The following is an 18,086-nucleotide window of genomic DNA, read 5'->3' as shown; positions in this document are numbered from 1 at the left end:
GTCTTATTTATACCTTCTCAAATACACCCATTGGGACAAAAAAGATTACAAAACAGTATTATAACTATGAAGGATAATACATAGCAATTAACTAACCATTCTGTCTTGCAGTGCCTTTTGTTATGCATATGAGTCATATTGTATATGGAAAATGTATCGAGTATAGAAGGAACACGGAGGTCAATATGAATCGGGGGTGGTTTTTTAATAATCTTCTTGTGGGTTTTACAGGGTTTGGGGGTGGGCTATTTCCCTCGAGGATGCTCTTCAGGGAAATACTGCCCCTCCTCCTTCTCCCGTGTTGCAATATTATTTCCTTCTTTCGCCACTTGATATTGAGACAACCGGGGGATTAAGCCCTGTATTAAGAGGAGAACAGCAAAAAGAAATGTACACCAATGGATTTATGTGTGTGTGTGTGTGTGTGTGTGTGTGTGTGTGTCTGTTGTCAGGAGCTGGCGAAGAGGGAGGTGTTGCATTTTACATTTATAGGCTCGTCTCACCTATCTTCATAGTTCTTTACAAGTGTCTCTTGTACATTATGACCTTTACTGGACTGGACAACAACGAACCCCTTCTTGATATAACACAAATATTATTCTCCTTTATAAAAGCTGTAAATATTATATGAGTGTATGGTGTGATTTTATAAAGTTATGGTCTAGCTAAAGTAGGATGATAACTATATATTGATTTATTTTTTATTTTTTCGGGGGGGTACAAGGCCAGGACTCAGTGTTCCCCATACCTGCTGTTTCGGGGATGTTTAAGTGATTGTTTGTAGATTATATTAAAGATAACCTCAGCTGCTGCTTTGATAGCCTCAGCAGTGATTTGGCCAATGGAAAAAAAGAGTTGTACCAAACAAGCCCATTCCCTTAACCCAAAACAATCAATAAAAGATTTAAAAAGAAATCATCAGATAATAAGTATCAATAACAAAATCTGAATTGCTAACATATTGATGTCCATCTTGGTGATTTCTTTTTGCAAGTCAACTCCCCTATCACACTGATCCAGCATTTTATTTTAGATAGGAGCTTTAAACAAAGCTATTTAACCTACTGGTTCACTCAAGTACAGACCCATGGGTCAACTTTAGGGATACCATTCATATCTGATTGCCTGCGAATGCACCGAAAATGGGAGCAAACAGAAGCCACAGAGTAATTCATGAAGGGTTTTGATCTCACCAGGGGTAATTCTCTATTGGCTTGCTTCTATCTATTCCTTCCTGGTCGATTTGATTCATCAAATCATCTATTTCCGATACTGATTCCCCAGTGCAAGGTTCTGGAGCTGAATTCATTTTGACTTGGCCTTTGGAAATACTGCTAATCAATTACCAAGCTGACAATTACTGAACCACTCACCATGTTAATTAACCAAATGACTTCAACCTATTAGAAATTAAAACACTTGATATCAAGGATTCTTCTCAATATTATCGTTTTCAACTTGCTTACTAAAGGACCAAAGAACACAACAACTCAAAGTAAGCTGAACTGGTCAAGAATTGGACAAACAGCATGCCTAATAAACCAACTAGTAGGACAGGGAACAGGTTGAAGGGGAATCACGAAACTTGATTATCAGAATATTACCCTTGATGTCCTGTTTCTTGCTATTTGTACGTAGTTTCCTAATGAAACCACCGGATCTGAGAACCATTTTGCGGTTTTCTGGAAAAAAGGCAGCCGACTACCACTGAACTTGATCAATAACCCAGAGAAAATCTGTGGACTCTCTCGGCTTAATGGGGGGTAATGGGAGTGGGAGGATAAAGAGCAGAGATGTGCCTTTGCAGGCTTAGTCAGTAATATTGAAAAAATTAACACCCTAGGAAGACATAAAAAGTATGGGCAGTTTGAAGGGAGAATTGTTCAAATGAAACTAAATGGTTGATCATGTTATTTTACTGTAACTCAAAAGGTTTCAGATTGACAGGTTGTCTCTGTTCCCACTTACTTTTTTTTCTGACACAGTGACAGCCTTTGGAATGAAGATAAAAAGCTATCTTCTAGCCCAATTTCCAATTTTCTTTTTTATTTCGTAATGTGCAACCATTCCGATGTACAATTCTTAGTCCCCTATTTTTTGTTCTTTTTCCTTAATGTACTGAAACCTTGACCTCCTTGACTGTGGATCAATACCAAATAAAATCAAATACTACCAATAGAACATATAATTGCTTCATATAGCATGTTTCTTTTGCAGACATGTGCTTTGAAGCATAAAATGTCTTTTTTTACAGTCTCTGGTGGTTGCAAAACATCCCACCAGGTCGCCAAAGGGTTTTTTTTCCAGTCATGCCAGTGTACTACCAGAAAAAAGAAGTATTTTATGTATAGTTACCATGAGAAAATATCATGAGACAGAAAACTAAGATACAATGGAAACACTAGCTGTCACAACATAAATGTCTTTATAAAATGAAACCTTATGTGCATTGGGATTCGCTACTCACAATACAACAGGAGTGCCATATACTTACAAAAAAAAAAATATTAGCACCTATGTGGTCCAGGAGAAAGCCACTGGGTATTTTTTCCTTCCATTAACTGGATGTTAGGCACTTGACACCAACAAAATGCCCCTCAGAGTGTAAGGAGCCCTCAAGGAAATAGCTTCAACCGACATTAAATCCGTTTCTCCTGCTACTCAGAAAGACTTGAAGCCTAGAGCGGGATTAAGAGAAGTCTATCAGTGCTTTTCCATCATCAGTGATAAGTAAGGTAAGAGAGTAAAAAAAAAACGTAACCCCAGGACCATGAACAAAAACACCTATTGAGATTTTAATTATTTGAATTAAAGTGTCAGTCAAGAATAATTGTTTCCTCAAGAGTTGTTAAGCATTTGTCACTTTTGAGTTCTTTCCAGCAATTGACAGAATCAAAGAAGCAATTCTTATGACTGAATGTCTTATCTGATGGGAAAAGTTGAGTCTCTTGTCACACCACAATTTTTTAAATCTTGTATTACAACATTTCCCAATTCTTATCAGTTATCAGGATTCACTATAGAAAATAATTGAGGGATGAGCTCAATCATGGAAGAAGTTAAACTCAAATACAAATGTATCTAAAATATTATAAGAGCAACACTGCCAGGTAATGACAAAGACAAACATGAATAATAATTTCCCTTGTCATAGCAACAGAAAGTAAACATGTATTGGTCCAAATAAAGTGCCCCTCAATTTTGATGTGTCCATAATAGGATTAGCACATGCCTGGCTCTAATTTCAACACTGTAAACTTACAAATTGTTTGATTAACTTAACAGGTTATGCTACAGCTTCGTGTAATATCAGGCTTGTCGCTAAGGCAACTTGATTCTTACCTTGTTTCCATTAAATAAATAAAAAATACAAATGCCTCCAAGGTCTATCACGTTAGTCGTTAATGTGAGAGGTTTTCACTCTCTTTCTAAAGACTTTTGCTGATGGAGGTCATCATATTTGACTTGAGGCTTCTTTTTAACTCCATATGATCTCTTCTTTTAGCAGCTGTGATCAGTGAAATGCATCTAATGCAAATTCTTTACGGCAACAAGAAATCTTTTCTTGTCAGTGCCTCCATTGCTGCACAATGGCAAGTTAAAATACTCAAGCCACCAACCAGGGGCTTATTTATGAAGTACAGCCAATTGACACCATTACAGGTATAAAGAGCAATTAATGACCCCAAAAATTGAAGAATAATTTAACAAAAGAGACCAACTGTCCACACAATCAAATGATACATATAAATACAATTGAGGGATTACTTTTGCACAGGTCAGGCCATGTAAAAGAACATATTGTACAGACTTAGTGTACTTTTCAGCAGTATTTATCACCAAAAGTGACCAATAGAGACCAATACTGGTCTACTTTAGGCATAATAAATCAACTACGCTTATTTGGGGGGCCTAGCTGATCGGGTAGGAAAAGTAGTCAATGGAAAAAAAAATGTTTTGCCAATAGAAAAGAAAAGAATGGAGCCACATTGAGCTGAGTATGTAGTATTCAGCGGAAATGGAGTATAAATTCAATTTGCCATTTTATTCTACGGTCATTGTTGCAGTTTCTCTTTTACCATCACCAAAAAACCAATATGTATCCTTTTTGAGAGTTAAAACCTTGTCCACCAAAAGGAAGACACAGATGTTCTCTCAATACTCAAATCTCTACTGTCATGATGACAATCTGTGAATATTGATGTAAAAAGACTAAACAATATTCATGTAGTGTAGAATTGTTTAGAAGACATCTTTAAATTTGACATGGGAAGTCAATGACAATTGATTTCGGGATGCTGAGCGGACTTAATGACATGATTAGGAAAAACCATTCCAGTCGATTCCAGATATTCTACATTCTATCTAGAAATCAACATGGGTAGGATAGATACACTGGGATTGCAAAGGATAAAAAGCAGAGAAAGTTTAATGACTAGAAACATTAGATGTCCACCCACTGCAAAGGCCCCTTTGCTGCTGCAATTAAAGCTACGCCTTTTTTTCTGATTAGAGGAAAAGGAAGAGACAGAATTGATCGACCCTAAGCTACCAGTCGCTGGTTTCAAAATGGCAGAAACCTAAGAGAATATACTCAGTCACACGCGCACACACACTTTGATAACCATGGAATGTGTCCTCTTTTAAATGTAGCAGGTACACACTGACCTTCTTTGGAAGTGATGTGTGGAAAATGTGCAGATAAGTAAGCTTTTGTATGGAGAAGAAATAAAAGAAAAGCGCAAGGTCGCGTCAACTGTGCATTCATGTGACATGAATACACAGTCTATCTGTTTTTATATGCAGAATCGCTTAACTACCTGCTTGACCAATCAATGAAGCATATCAAGAATCTAATTTTAGGTCAGTACTTGACTGACATGTCCAATAGATGCTTTGATATATATTTATTTGTTTTTGTATTATATTTCTTTTGGAGATGATCGCTTTACTTCCTCATTTCGTCATTACTCCCTTGCGGCATATCAACCATTTGATTCATTTTTTCTTTTAAGTGATGTTAATAGAAACATTAAGGTAAATGTTTTTTCTTGTATCTGTGAATATAAATTGCTAACGTGGATTTGTAAGGTATAAAAGGTCTAATCGTTAGGTGTTATATCGGAAATAATGTTCACATTCATTACATTAATCAAAAACGTGAGAATGAATGCCCTGCAAGATCCATTAGGTGAGAACTACTATAAGTTTACACCATATTTAATAGGCATGATTTAATAGGTATTTTCTCAATGTTTAAGGAAAAACATTATCTGGATTAAAATAAAACATAATTCACACCATGAACCATGTACAATTAATATACATGCTGGTATTATAGGATGTGGGATGACAAAGAAAAGATGTCAAACATCATGTTATTGATCCACATTTGTCTTGGTTTTACAGAGTAACAGTACTGAGAATGCACACATCCTGTGAGATATATGCACAAAATATATGTGTATGTACCAGTGCTATTTAAAGAAGTCCAATTAAATCAAGTGCTCACATATTCTCTCTCAGTCACTCCCGACATTTATTAACTTGTGTTTCTATAGAATGTCAGAAACAGCCCGCCCACGCCTCTCACGCTCAGTAACCAATTACAATTCCTCCATAGTACAACATCCACCTCTAGTGGCAGGATTTCAGCCTTTTGTAGCTACATTTTACTTAGATTGGCTTGGATTTTTGCTGAAATTAAGGGTCAAAAATAATGGAATTGTGCCAAAAGGCATTTGGCCCCTGGCCACACTTACATGCTGTGGTGTTTAAGTGTATAGGAGAAAGTGGCTAGAAAACTAACAAGTGTGTCCTTATAAAATGTGCAATCGCTTTTTTAAGCTCTCTTTAGTGACAGGCATCCAATCCAGTACATTTTGTTAAAATCACCGTAATACATAACCTGAAATTAAGGCTGTAATGTTCTCTCATACCAGACCTTGATTGCCAGATCAAAATGATGAATTAAGTGTGTGAAAACATTAAAGAAAATCGAAATAAAATGAGTTAAATCCAAATTTCATCCAGTAGGGAGTAGGAATTTCGTTAAATTTGAAGTGAAGTAGTCCCTTTATTGCATTTACATCCCAACCTGAAGATTGCAGCTGTATAACAAAGTAAGGTTTATGATTGGCATTAAACAGTCCAGCTTCATTTTTTGTTCCAGGTATTCATGTGCATATCAAAGTACTTCATCCAAAATGAATGATTCCTTGTCATAAAAGATATCTTAAAACCAGAAAAGTAACCCTCATTGAAATGTGAAGCGAGCAAGAGGGCAATAAGCTAACGACACGGCTTGGCAGAAAAATAATATTAATGAAAGCCTGGGAGAGCCGTATGCGCATGACCCAGCATCGCTCCACTCTGATTGACCCCACTGGAAGTTGGGTGAGGACCACAAATGCATCCGATTCACAGCATCCCCAACAACAAAAGAGGGGGGGGGGGGGGGGGAATGTTTTATCCGTGGATTCAAATGAACTTGCGCTGATCATGTTTCTAAAACCAGGAGGTGAAGGCATTTCTCCCTATAGGGTCATGTCAACCTTAATGGGTTAACTCCTAAAAATGTCTATTAGAAACAAGATATCTATTATTTGGGGTTGTAATTTAAAAAAAATATGATTTAAACTTAAAAATATTAAGAATTTATATAAGGATAATGTTCTGTATGCATGATGTACGGGTAATGGTACCACTTACAGTGTTGAAATCCAAGTGTTACTTCAGGATTAAACCTCCTCACAGTTCCTTGTATATATGCTTTGTGGTCTATTTTTCTTCTTGTTTTACATTTGGCCTCTTTTAATATGGTCTTTTCACGAAAACAGACAAATCCTTCAATGAATAACCTAGCAAGAAATTGAAATTTTCATTCATTAGGCTACCTTGGTATTATGCTGTGTCCAGCAATTGTGAAATTAATACTCAGAGCATGATGATGTAGAATTTGATTTGGAGTTGGAAGTTTAAAAAAAAAAATAGGCACAGGGGGCACAATCAGAGTTTCTTTGTGTTCTTGTAGATTTAAAGGGGGGCCACTGTGCTCCTGGAGAGAATACTAAATAGATCCACTTTGATTAGCATAAGGGGCAAGTGCTTTTGCCATTTCCTCTCATGTCCTGAAGCACTTTGGAGGATGTGCTCAGCAGTGAGTCTGTCTTTGTTGGTGTGGCGAATCATGGAATATTTGCAGCATGTAAAATTGAGGTGAATGCTACAATTGTTGTCTGTCCTTTCTAAGCACTTTCAAAGGGAAATTCTGCTTGACGGTGCAGTAGTCTGGTCTACAAGGGAAAAAAGCCCAGAGGGTTGCATCTAAAAAGTGGAATGGTAGAAATCACGTGTATTGAAATTCTGACAGGTATATTTAAAAATATATATGCTACTACTGAGAAGATGTGATACAGGTGTGGGGCAGGAGACTCCGCCCACTGTCACATACACCTGCGATTTGCAATACAGAAAAAAACGTAACCAGTAACAGAATATGACAATTATTTGGTCTTTAGGGGAGACAAATTCCATCCTTAAACTAAAATGCTGTACACACAGTGATTAGATATTAGTATATTTATATATATTGTGCCCAGCATTAAGAAAACAGAACTGCAGTTTTAAAAATACTGTAAAAAGTACAAGCTAAGAATTGAGTCCTGGAAGGTGCCATCACAACAATGACCTAACCACCCACACTGAACATAGCCTTGTCACACAATTCAGCACATAAAGACCACACATGAAAAATACTGGAGTTGTCCTATGTTACACAAGAGATGGGGGTAAGGGGTTACCTTCACCAAGCGCCTATTTTCTTTCTTCATTTCTCCTCCCAATCAAAGTCATAATTAGTGCTCGTTTTTCTGGTTGAATAGAATTAATGTCTAATAGTAACGGAAATGAATGCCAACTGAATTCACAGATTAAAAACAAGCATCATAATAGGACGAATGATGTGTATTGGATCTTGGCATGGAGGTGATTATAGTACTCTTCTCTGGAACATTGAACAATATGTTTATTATTGTGATTGTTGTTTGCAGTACCCCTTAGGCATTGTTCTTGTTTCATTTCAGTGTGTTCATGGCCACTTAATGTTGGAGGTTTTGTTTTATAACTGACTTTAGTTATTCAGTGCAAAAACACAATAAGGCAGACAATATAAAAATACCTGAACGCTTGGGGGAAAGAACAAAAATAATGCAGTCAATGCTCTAAGTGTCGCATGTGTTGGGAATCGTGCAATAATGAGATCTAGCTAATTGTCATGTATGTCAAACAAAGCTAGATGTCGTGGAAAGTTAGAGATTGACTAAAAGGGCTCTGACACTGTTTCTTAATCTAATTTGACTGGTTAATCTGTATGTCAATTAAAAGATAAATCCAATACCAACAAAGGACGAACAAAGTACCAGCCTTTTTCATCCAAAAGACGACAACGCCATCAACTGACACTATCTTTAAGATCTAAAGTTGCTCGCAATCGAAGTATCGACCTTGTCTGGTTCAACGTATGTTTCTCCAGCCTATTGTTCTCTTATATAAAGATCTACCTCACTTTCTCATTGAAAAGAGTATCAAGTCAGATTAAGCGACTTTATATATCAGCAAGGCGCCATCTTGTGATATTGATTCCTTCCACTAGGTGAAATAGACTGATCACTGGAGAAGTAATTATAAAGGACCTCAACCATGATCCTCACATTAGTTTTTCGACTCCATCGTGAAATGACACAAGTAGGCAGATGGGGAATATTTCTCCATTTGTCTGTGGCCTACACATAAAAGTCGCTGGTCATTGCTCCCGAAAGTACGATAAGCAGCTTATACCAGATTGGAGAGGGACTGATTACATCCCTGCGGAGATGTATGATGAAGCTCTCTGCCGTGATTGAGATGTCTACTTCTGTGTCAAAGCCATACTCGACAACTGCCAAGAGGTGGCATGTGGAGGTTTCCCAGGGGTGGGAAAAAAAATCCACATTGTCTGCATGGATTGTTCATGTTTGCTGTAAGTAAGAGTGTGAAGCTGATTAGAGGGCAGTGACATAATTTGAGCGCAAAGCTCATAACAATAGATAAGTCATAGCTATTCCAAGAAGTGAGGTAAATATCGACTGCGAAAAACAAAGCAGACATATTGGCTATAAAAATAACAAGATAACAGCAAAGTAGTCCTTTTGTCCATTGTGTCCCTTTGATGTCGATAGGGGTCTAATAATTTTCATTCCTCAAAACTAACATCAGTCATCTTCACAGAAGGTCACATGACCTCCTAACAGACATCCCTGAGATTTCTGGATTATGTTAATTGAAATTTCCAATTTAAATAGAATACAATGATCTTATTATTGGTGGCACATGAAATAACAGTTAAATCTCCCTTTAAAAAACTGCAAAATGAAGAAAACTGCTCAAATCTCCCTTTAAAAAAACTGCAAAATGAAGAAAACTGCTCAAATCTCCCTTTAAAAAAACTGCAAAATGAAGAAAACTGCTCAGTTCTCCTTAATATTCCATCCACAAATTTCACACCTGCAGGTGGAAGATTGTATGATCTTTCCTCTTGGCCAGAAAGTAAAAACAAATTGCTTCAGGGCACTTGAAACGAAGGAATTATATAAACAAGAACATATTCTCTTGACATTAAAGCCATGCATCAATTGGACAGTTTATCCTCACAGCTAAATATGACCAGAGGGTGTGAAGTTATACACCTCTCAAGAGATAGCGTATATTGGTGTACGGACATGGACAAACGAATAAAGCTATTTTCTACTTCTCCGTGAACTTTGGCCAGTTTACTGCCTTTAATACACTTGGTAGTAGTGTATTGAGCCAGATAGTTTTGGCAACAAAAATCAATTATGGCATTAATAAACCCCATGCAGATGGAATACTTCCCCAAACCAATCTGTGTGGTAAAAATTAACACATTCTGATCATGTTCTTATGTTTTGTTGTCATTATTTTATTCACAACTAATATAATAACCTCTCCTGAAAAATAACAACTGCACTTTATGAGAGCCTTAAGGTAATTTTCTGTTCAGGCTTGAAATAAAACTGCAGACAGACCTGAAATGACAGCAATTTCCCTTCAATACACCACTAGCTAATAACACCACAGACACACTGAAATCGATGCAAAAGTGCAAACAAAGCAGCAACGGTCAGAGGAAATGATACCTAAAGCTACGCTTCATAAAACGGGAGTAAAACATAGGCTGGCCAGTGGGCTAGATGCTGCTTGAAATTCTTTCTTTGGCATGGAAATGGAGTATGCAGAAGCAGTGCAAAAATGCTGGAGGGTTCGGACATCTGCTGTGTGTTGTGCAGCTATGAGGTTTGACTCTAGCCATGTGGGAAATCACGCAAGCACACAGTGTTTAAAGCAACATGGACGAGCTTCTTTTGGATGACAGTGCACAGAAGGAATTTAGTCATGAGAAGGGAAATCTATAATTGTTATATTTTTTAGTCTATTTCTTTCATGCAGCCTAGCTAGAGACCTTCTCACAAGTTTACAAAAGCAAGCTGAAGGATGATTATGACACTAGAACGATCTTTTTTAATTGAATTTTAAACTGCCAGTATAATTCCACTATTGCTGTCAAAGGATTGACAATGGAATTACACACAAAATAAAGACAAGGCAGAAAATTGACGAATCTACTGCACACAAAGTGAAGCCAAAATCCATTTATGTTAATATATTTGAGGCTAAACCTATTACTACAGTGATTGAACAATATATTTACACGATAAATAAGTAACGTTTAAAAATAGGATGCCAGTACTGTAAGCACATGTTCATTTTTAGTCAGGTTTAAGAATAGAAACAGCGAAGCAGACATGCAGAATCCAATAAAATCAGATTCTGTAATGGAATGCAACAGCCTGAAGACATGTTTCGTCTGCTGCCTTAATTACGTATTAGGTTTCCACCTACATAAGTAACCCCCATCTGATCATCAATTCAGCATGGCCATATATGCCTATTGGCATTTTTTCCAGTGAAAAACTTGAAGGTAAAAAAAATAAACAAAGCAGCTACCCAGAGCAAAAACAACCAAGGAATCTAAAGGTATATGAAATGTGAAGCTTTCCTACAGCTCAATGAACAGGCAAGATGTTTTCAGGTGAGTGCTTTACTGTATTTGCAGCATGGTATCATCAGTCACTATGTGCAGTCATCAAACACCGTAAAAAGGAAGTAGAACGCAATCTATCAGTTACAAGATCAGGATGAAATACAGTGATGCACACAGCACTCACTTGAGCCTCACAAAAAAAAATCACTCTGTTCCGCTTTACAAGAGAGCTCATTTAAAATTCAGGTTTTTACTTATTTTTTTTCCTTTCTAAGACAAACTACTTAACGTTTTCTTTACTGTCCTGAACCTTCTCTTTCTAAAGCTTCAGAGTGAAGAAGTTTCTCTGTAAAAGCCTTTGAGGGGGTATTATATTGATGTTAGGTTTGATAATAAAGCTTTGTGACATGGAATTACAAAATGTCAAAATATTGAGAAAGAAATTGAATTTAAAAAACAATTTTGACTTGCCGTCTGATATATTTTGGGTTACTCTCACTTTCATTTTATGAAGCATACAATGAGTGGGTCGCTATAACTTTCCTTCCATAAACACAGCTTGCTTTCTTGGTTCAAGAAATAAAATGTGCCTGGGAGCAACACTAAGCCTCACAAATGAGCACAGCTTATTTTGTTGTGGTCGGCACAAAAAAAGGAAGCATAAACCCAATAGACCTAGCCGCAGGCTTCCATGGCTAGACTTTGCAAAGTCTTGCAAGTACGTTTGCTATGAAGGTGGGAAACACGATAGAAGTACATAAATGCCTGTGGAGAACAGGAATTTAATAGTCAACAACACACGCAGTGACTGAAACTGTTTCACGTTGGGCTAAAATGGTTGGCCATTCTCTGTTTTTTCCCAGGCATGTCTTCTTTTTAAGACCTAAAAAAAGTATATTTTGAAGTAGTCGGTCTTTAAAGAGTAGCCCTATTGTTTTCTATTCTCTATTCTTCTATTCTATCTCTGATTTTGTCTTTCACTTTAGTTTCAGTTCAATTTAAGGCATACATTCATTCCTGGATAACCTGGATTTGAACCCAGGATCCAAGAGCTGCGAGGCCACCATACATTCATACATTCAATATTAAAAAACATTAGTTTCCTGCAAGTGTTACTTTTTGTTTGCAATGTTCTTTCATCCTATTTGTACAGACATAATGCTTGTTCAGAGCCATTAGCTAATGGTCTGAGTAAGAATATATAATGTGTATGTGTAAGACATTCTATTGTGATGGAGCACTTAAAAAATATGGTGAACAGATTGTCAATTTGGTTTACTTTTGCATAACTACAATGATTACAATGACAAACATGCAATTATATTCACACCATTAGTGTTTAATGTACCAATCATTGTAAATATTCAACAAAGTAAAATATGACAAAGTACCTGCAGTTACTTCAGTGGATAAATTGATAGTGATATGGTTATATCAGAGTTTTATATTAAAATCAGCTACACAACATAAACCCATGTATAGGAACCATTAAAATGCCATTAAAGGGGGTAGGTAGTATAAATTATTTTGTACATGTTTTTGTCCTTGCACTGCAAATAAAGTCATCAATCCTAGTGAAATACTTCCCTCTTTTGTTCAACCTTAGAAACTGCAGCTGAAAGCCATGCAGTTTTGAAATGTTGAATTAATTTTAATAATATAATTTACTACCTGTCGTTACACATTAATAGAAAATAATGTGCAGGCAAGTGTGCTGCATTTTCTCACAATTCTGATTAAACTCAAAAAATTGAGAAAAGTTTTGTAGAATAAAACAAGACAATTGTACACCAGTTAGATTTGTGCATATATTTATTTTACAGTAATACAGTATGTGAACCAGTGGTCTCCAACATTTACACCATAAGAGTTAACTAGATAATTAAATTGACTACCGTTTTATTTTTAACAGATTAAGATAGAGGTCATTTGGAAGAAAAAAAGAAAAAATATCCATAGAGCACCACACCTGATAAAAAGAACAGTGAACTACAGCGTAAGCTCAAAGTCATATAATCTTCTTAAATTAAGTTTCTTTCAAGCCATGATCATCTGCAAAAAGCTGATTCTTTTCACACACCACCACAAAACTTGCAAAGCGTTGAAATGAGAAATATGTGCGTTTTCCATGCAAGAATTCTTCAGGAGGTCCAACGCCACCATGTCACTTTCATGCGGTCCCAAACCGCATCCAAAGAGTCAAAGGCTGGACGTACATCCAGGATGGAGAATTGATATGTTTCTTTGTTTATTTCCCCATCATAATAGTCAATGATGTAGCGCACTTCCTTTCCGCAGCGGTCAATGATCCAGTCATGACGGTCAAAGGGAAGCTCATAGCTACCAGAGAGAGACCAAGGCATCAGCGGAACAAATGTGACACTCACATTGCCAGTTTCCCAACCACTGTGCCGCGGCAAACTGATGTGCCGTTAGCCATGGTCAAATATGCCGCGGGAATTTTCAAGTCATTGTGAGCAGGACATTAATTTTCACGCAATAGTAGAGATTTAAGTAATATTGGGAGGGAAAAAAGTCCTAAAATTATGAGATTTTGGAACTTATTTCACTCATTTCCACATCACTCGAAAAGAAAGTTGCTCGGGGTGCACGGAGATCAACAAGTAGATTTGTAATATTTTTTGGAAGTATATTTGATTCCTAGTGATAAAACCTTGATGATAATAAATTTATATTGTTAATATAGTTTTCAACTTGTGTTGTACCTTGAGTTTTTGCAATGCAAAACGTGTGCCGCAGCTCATAAAATGTTGGGAAACACTGTATTTTCTTGTGTTATTTTACAAACCCGGGGAAACAATGAAGATATTGTTGATATAATTAGCAAAAGCACAAAAATCTGTAACACTCTTGTAGTTGATCTAAATAAACAATGCAATTTAATTTTTGCTCACCCCATCCAGTGGCGCAGGCGAGCCCTCGGCGAGTACTCTTTGGCTTTACCACCAAACCTCTTCAACGTTGGTCCACATGGACATTCACTGTAGGATATTTTGCTGTTATTTTACAAACAGATACTGGAGGAAAATGTTGTTTTTTTCTGATGATTGGTAGCTCACCTTGAATGCATGGCCTCCCACTTCAGAATCTCCTGCCAGGCTTGTTCATTATTCTTATTGTGTATTTTGATGACATTCCCCATGTCTTGGGCACCAAGGTCATCCTCCCGCCAGCGCCACCTGAGCATACCGTAATCCATATTAAAGATAACCAGACAAAATATCATGTTGTTAGACAAACTATATTTTTTATAAATTGCATTCTTGCACAAAGATGAAGCAAAAGGTCTAATTTTTCTCATAAATAAAGGTTGAGAACACTTTAATTCTAAACAACAGCATCTTATTAATTGCATTTCCAATTTTTTCCTTGAAAGATAAACCAAGAAGTCATAATTATGATGTATTTGAGAAACATCTTCACACAAATAATGACTGACCCTTTTCTTAGCATGGCGTTCCAGAACATTTGTTCAGATGGGTAAACCCAGTGCTTTTCAGAACCATGACGGGGAATTGTAGATTCTTCTCTATTGAGTGACAATTCGAAGGGCTGGTCTGGAGCAGGTGTTTGGTTAGGAGGAGGCATCTGATTATGTTCATCACAAAAAAAAATATCATTAGACTTGTGAAAAAATTAATTTTTATCTTTAAGTAACTTTTCTACAAAAAAAACTGCAGGTATTAAATTAAGTTTGATTAAGTATATACTGTACCATATTTGATGGGTCGATATCATTCATGCCTGGTGCAGCTTTCTTGGAACTTTCCACATATTCATAGGCCCTATCTTGGTGAACTGGGCCAGATTCTGCTTTGTGCATCGGACATTCTGAAGGTGGAGATGCTGCAAGAAGAACAGAGCATTACAATTTTGAATTTTACACACTTAGGCTGAGGAATATGATTCTGTACTTACCTTTAACTGGCTGAGCTTGATGCATGGGACACTCCAATGGAGGAGACACTACTTTAAAAACAATACAAAGGTTAGCCACAGATTAGGTTGTATTCTAATTTTCCATTGTATTATTATGTGTAGTTACCTTTAACAGGTGGATTTTCCTTGTGCATAGGACAAGCTTGAGGGGGGTTGGAAAGAATTGCTTCAGCCCTAACTGTAGGGGCGGCAGGTGTTGAAGTTGAGGCCCCCATCCGGCAGAGTCTGATGTTGCAAAAAAGAATTTTTAAAAAATGGTTATCTTGTTTTTAAGAAGTAGTAGAAAATTAGTCATTGAGGGGTAATCACCCCTAATAAAAACCCAACCTAAAAACCCACTCAAGAAAATCCACCCATAGAAAACCCACCCAATGAAAACCCACCCATATAAAACCCACCCATAGAAAACCCACCCATAGGAAACCCACCCAATGAAAACCCACCCATATAAAACCCACTCATATAAAACTCACCCATATAAAACCCACCCATAGAAAACCCACCCATAGAAAACCCACCCATAGAAAATCCACCCATATGAAACCCAATAATCCTAACATTAATAAAGAAATATGGCATTATTAGCCCTTTTGTAGCTACACCACTACGTCTAAAAACATTTTTTTAAAGATCTTTGCGTTTTACTTGGCGGATTTAATATTATAGCAGATATTTCATTGACATTCTGAGCAGGCATAGCTACAGACCAGCTAGCTTCCATGCCATCACTAGACAAAGTTCCTTAAATATGTGTAAAAAAAGAAATGTGTGCAGTGCAAAATATAGTTTGAAGTGTTACTCACATATGAGACGGTGAAGACAATCCAAAAAAAAACAGCGATTGCGTGAAATATACTTAGATCTGTGTTCAGTTCCAATGTCAACTGGCAGGACAGCTCACGAGTCACGACAACGAGGTTATGTGATGTTGTTATACGGGCGTCACTACGTAAAATGTACGTGATTACGCAAGTGAGACGCACCAGCGTCTTCTTCTCCTCATGTTTGCGCGACTCTGAAATAGCGTTTAGGTATATGGTTGCCATCTTTTGACAACAAATAAAACTGCAACTAGAAATGTCCGTTGTAATTGCGAAATGCAACGCATTGACAAAGTTATCTTGTTTTCTCTTTTTCTTATAAAGGTGTAGTACAAAAAATAGCAAAAACTTCATGTGTTACTCATGTTATACTGTTTATTTCTTGTTGATCACTCTTTGTAATAAGACAAAGTGGAAGCCTGTCAAATGTTTCTGTTATTTCTGTTTTATTTCAATTCTTCTTCTAAATTGTTTCTATAATAAAGTTATCAGTAGCCCTTGCATCCAACTGATACCCAAATGGAGCTGTTCAGGTAAGTAAAATTAAAAAAAACTTTGCTTTTTCAATCTGGATTGTGTTTGTGTTGCACAGTATGTGGAATAAAATAATGTACAGTACTATACTATGTTAAGTATATTTAAATTATGTTATGTAGTGGTCAAATCCCCACCCCTAGCATTAACTTAAAATTATAGCTTTTGTGCTGTCAGAGAAGGGCAGCATCGTGACCACAATTCAGCTGCAAGGCATCACTAAACACGCTTGTCATTCACTTCATGCTCTGTCGTATTGCCTTTTGAGTGCTATGTATAAATCAGTGCATGTTGCCTTGCCAGTACCAACATGGACAAATTGGCAAGCCAAGGGAATACTTTTTTTCCATCCCAGAAAGAAAAGTGGTACCTAGGGCTCTATTTTCGTGATTAGCCCAAATCCAGCGTGGCGAGTGGTTTAAACCTCAATGGAGACGGCTGGAATGGATGGATATTATATGGTATCACTATGGTACAACTTAAAAGACAAATACTTACACAGCACAAGGTAATACCCTAAAAACTCCTTTTATTCCCTTTAATTGTGCCCATTCCTGCACAAGTGGTCACCAAGGCATGATACTATTATTTATATACATGTGTCACACACTTTAAGAAAAAAAATATCATAAATGTTTGATGTTACATCTACAAAGGATAGTTATCTTTATAGGGCAGCCACAACTGACTTGTAAAGTTCTTTGTCCAACACATTTTGCACAATATCCAGTAAACCATAAGAGTTTTAAATCACTGATTGACTGTTACAACAAATATATACAATGAGTCATTGTGTATTTATCAATTGGAATGTTTCCTCCCCCCCAAAAAACCTGGGTTAGCCCTATAAAGATAAAGCAGAGTCTCTTCTTTATCCATGTCAGTCTTCCCTCCGCTTTTATGCCTTGACTAAAAAGCCAGCAATGCAAGGCAGCGAAGACAGTTGTGCAAGTGATTGTGTGTGTGTGTTTTGAAACCATGCATCCCCAGATGCATCAACACTACTGTAAAGCTAGTGTGAACATGACAGCTGTTTGTTTAGTAAATGTAGGTCTTCCATTCACCGGCTTTGGTTTTTTCCTCTTGAGTATGTGTGTTTTCTTCACATTCTGACAGATGCTGAAAGACCATTAATTGCTGCCTGGGAACAAACAAATAGTTGCTGCATTGTAGGAATGGGAATCCTGGGCACTGACATGTCAGATGCAATGTCTGTCAAGAAAAGCTTGGGAATAAGTTCCTTTTTGTTCAAACAAGCTTTTACAAGCCACAATGAGACAAGATGCCTGCACTTTGCAGGAATGACGAATAAAGGGCTTTCTTATGATGAAATGGCTTCAGATACAATGCCATGATTTAATATTGTACCCATCATCAAATACAGTAGTGATTATTTTATTCACACATCTAATTTGTCATATCTTATAAGGCTATATACTCAATTCAAACCGTCATATCTTTCATTATATGAATTGTCATATATTTAACTTGTTTATGACTCGACACTACTCATCACTCCTTTCCAAATTTGAACAAGAAATAAATGTATTCACCTCACAATTGGGACATTTGCAATTTGCTACAAAAATCACCATATCTGTATAAGAGTGGAAAATAAAAACCCTGAAAAGTGGACTCACTAACAAGCTTGATGCAGAAAAAAAACAAAA

General features: G+C 36.8%; 1 protein-coding gene across 3 annotated transcripts; it reads right to left on the bottom strand.

The window, feature by feature from the left end:
* Positions 1 to 2,614: 2,614 nt before the first annotated feature.
* Positions 2,615 to 16,012, bottom strand: hccsb (holocytochrome c synthase b). 3 transcript variants are annotated; one of them, XM_077736006.1, is made up of 8 exons: positions 15,865 to 16,012; positions 15,168 to 15,286; positions 15,041 to 15,091; positions 14,838 to 14,968; positions 14,562 to 14,710; positions 14,182 to 14,301; positions 14,017 to 14,103; positions 2,615 to 2,678 (listed from the first exon to the last, which is right to left on the bottom strand). In XM_077736006.1, the coding sequence occupies exons 2-8, from the start codon at positions 15,274 to 15,276 to the stop codon at positions 2,630 to 2,632; spliced, it is 696 nt and encodes a 231-aa protein (XP_077592132.1). In that variant the 5' UTR covers positions 15,277 to 15,286; positions 15,865 to 16,012; the 3' UTR covers positions 2,615 to 2,629. The 3 variants fall into 3 exon arrangements, with proteins under 3 accessions (XP_077592132.1, XP_077592129.1, XP_077592131.1); XM_077736003.1 differs by lacking the exon at positions 2,615 to 2,678 and adding an exon at positions 12,896 to 13,441; XM_077736005.1 differs by lacking the exon at positions 2,615 to 2,678 and adding an exon at positions 12,896 to 13,441 and having other exon boundaries at positions 15,041 to 15,088.
* Positions 16,013 to 18,086: the final 2,074 nt, after the last annotated feature.

Source organism: Stigmatopora nigra, chromosome 16, assembly GCF_051989575.1.
Source record: "Stigmatopora nigra isolate UIUO_SnigA chromosome 16, RoL_Snig_1.1, whole genome shotgun sequence".
NCBI classification, from domain to species: domain Eukaryota; kingdom Metazoa; phylum Chordata; class Actinopteri; order Syngnathiformes; family Syngnathidae; genus Stigmatopora; species Stigmatopora nigra.
Note: the sequence above shows the minus strand (reverse complement) of the source record. Positions and strands in the feature narration are given on the sequence as shown.

Excerpts from the sequence above, each read along its gene's own strand:
- hccsb (XM_077736003.1), bottom strand. The coding sequence starts at position 15,276 with ATGGGGGCCTCAACTTCAACACCTGCCGCCCCTACAGTTAGGGCTGAA. Across the intron at positions 14,969-15,040 it reads TCAAGCTCAGCCAGTTAAAG|CATCTCCACCTTCAGAATGT; the intron begins GTAAGTACAGAA and ends TTCTTCTTGCAG. Across the intron at positions 14,104-14,181 it reads TGGGAGGCCATGCATTCAAG|TGAATGTCCATGTGGACCAA; the intron begins GTGAGCTACCAA and ends AATATCCTACAG.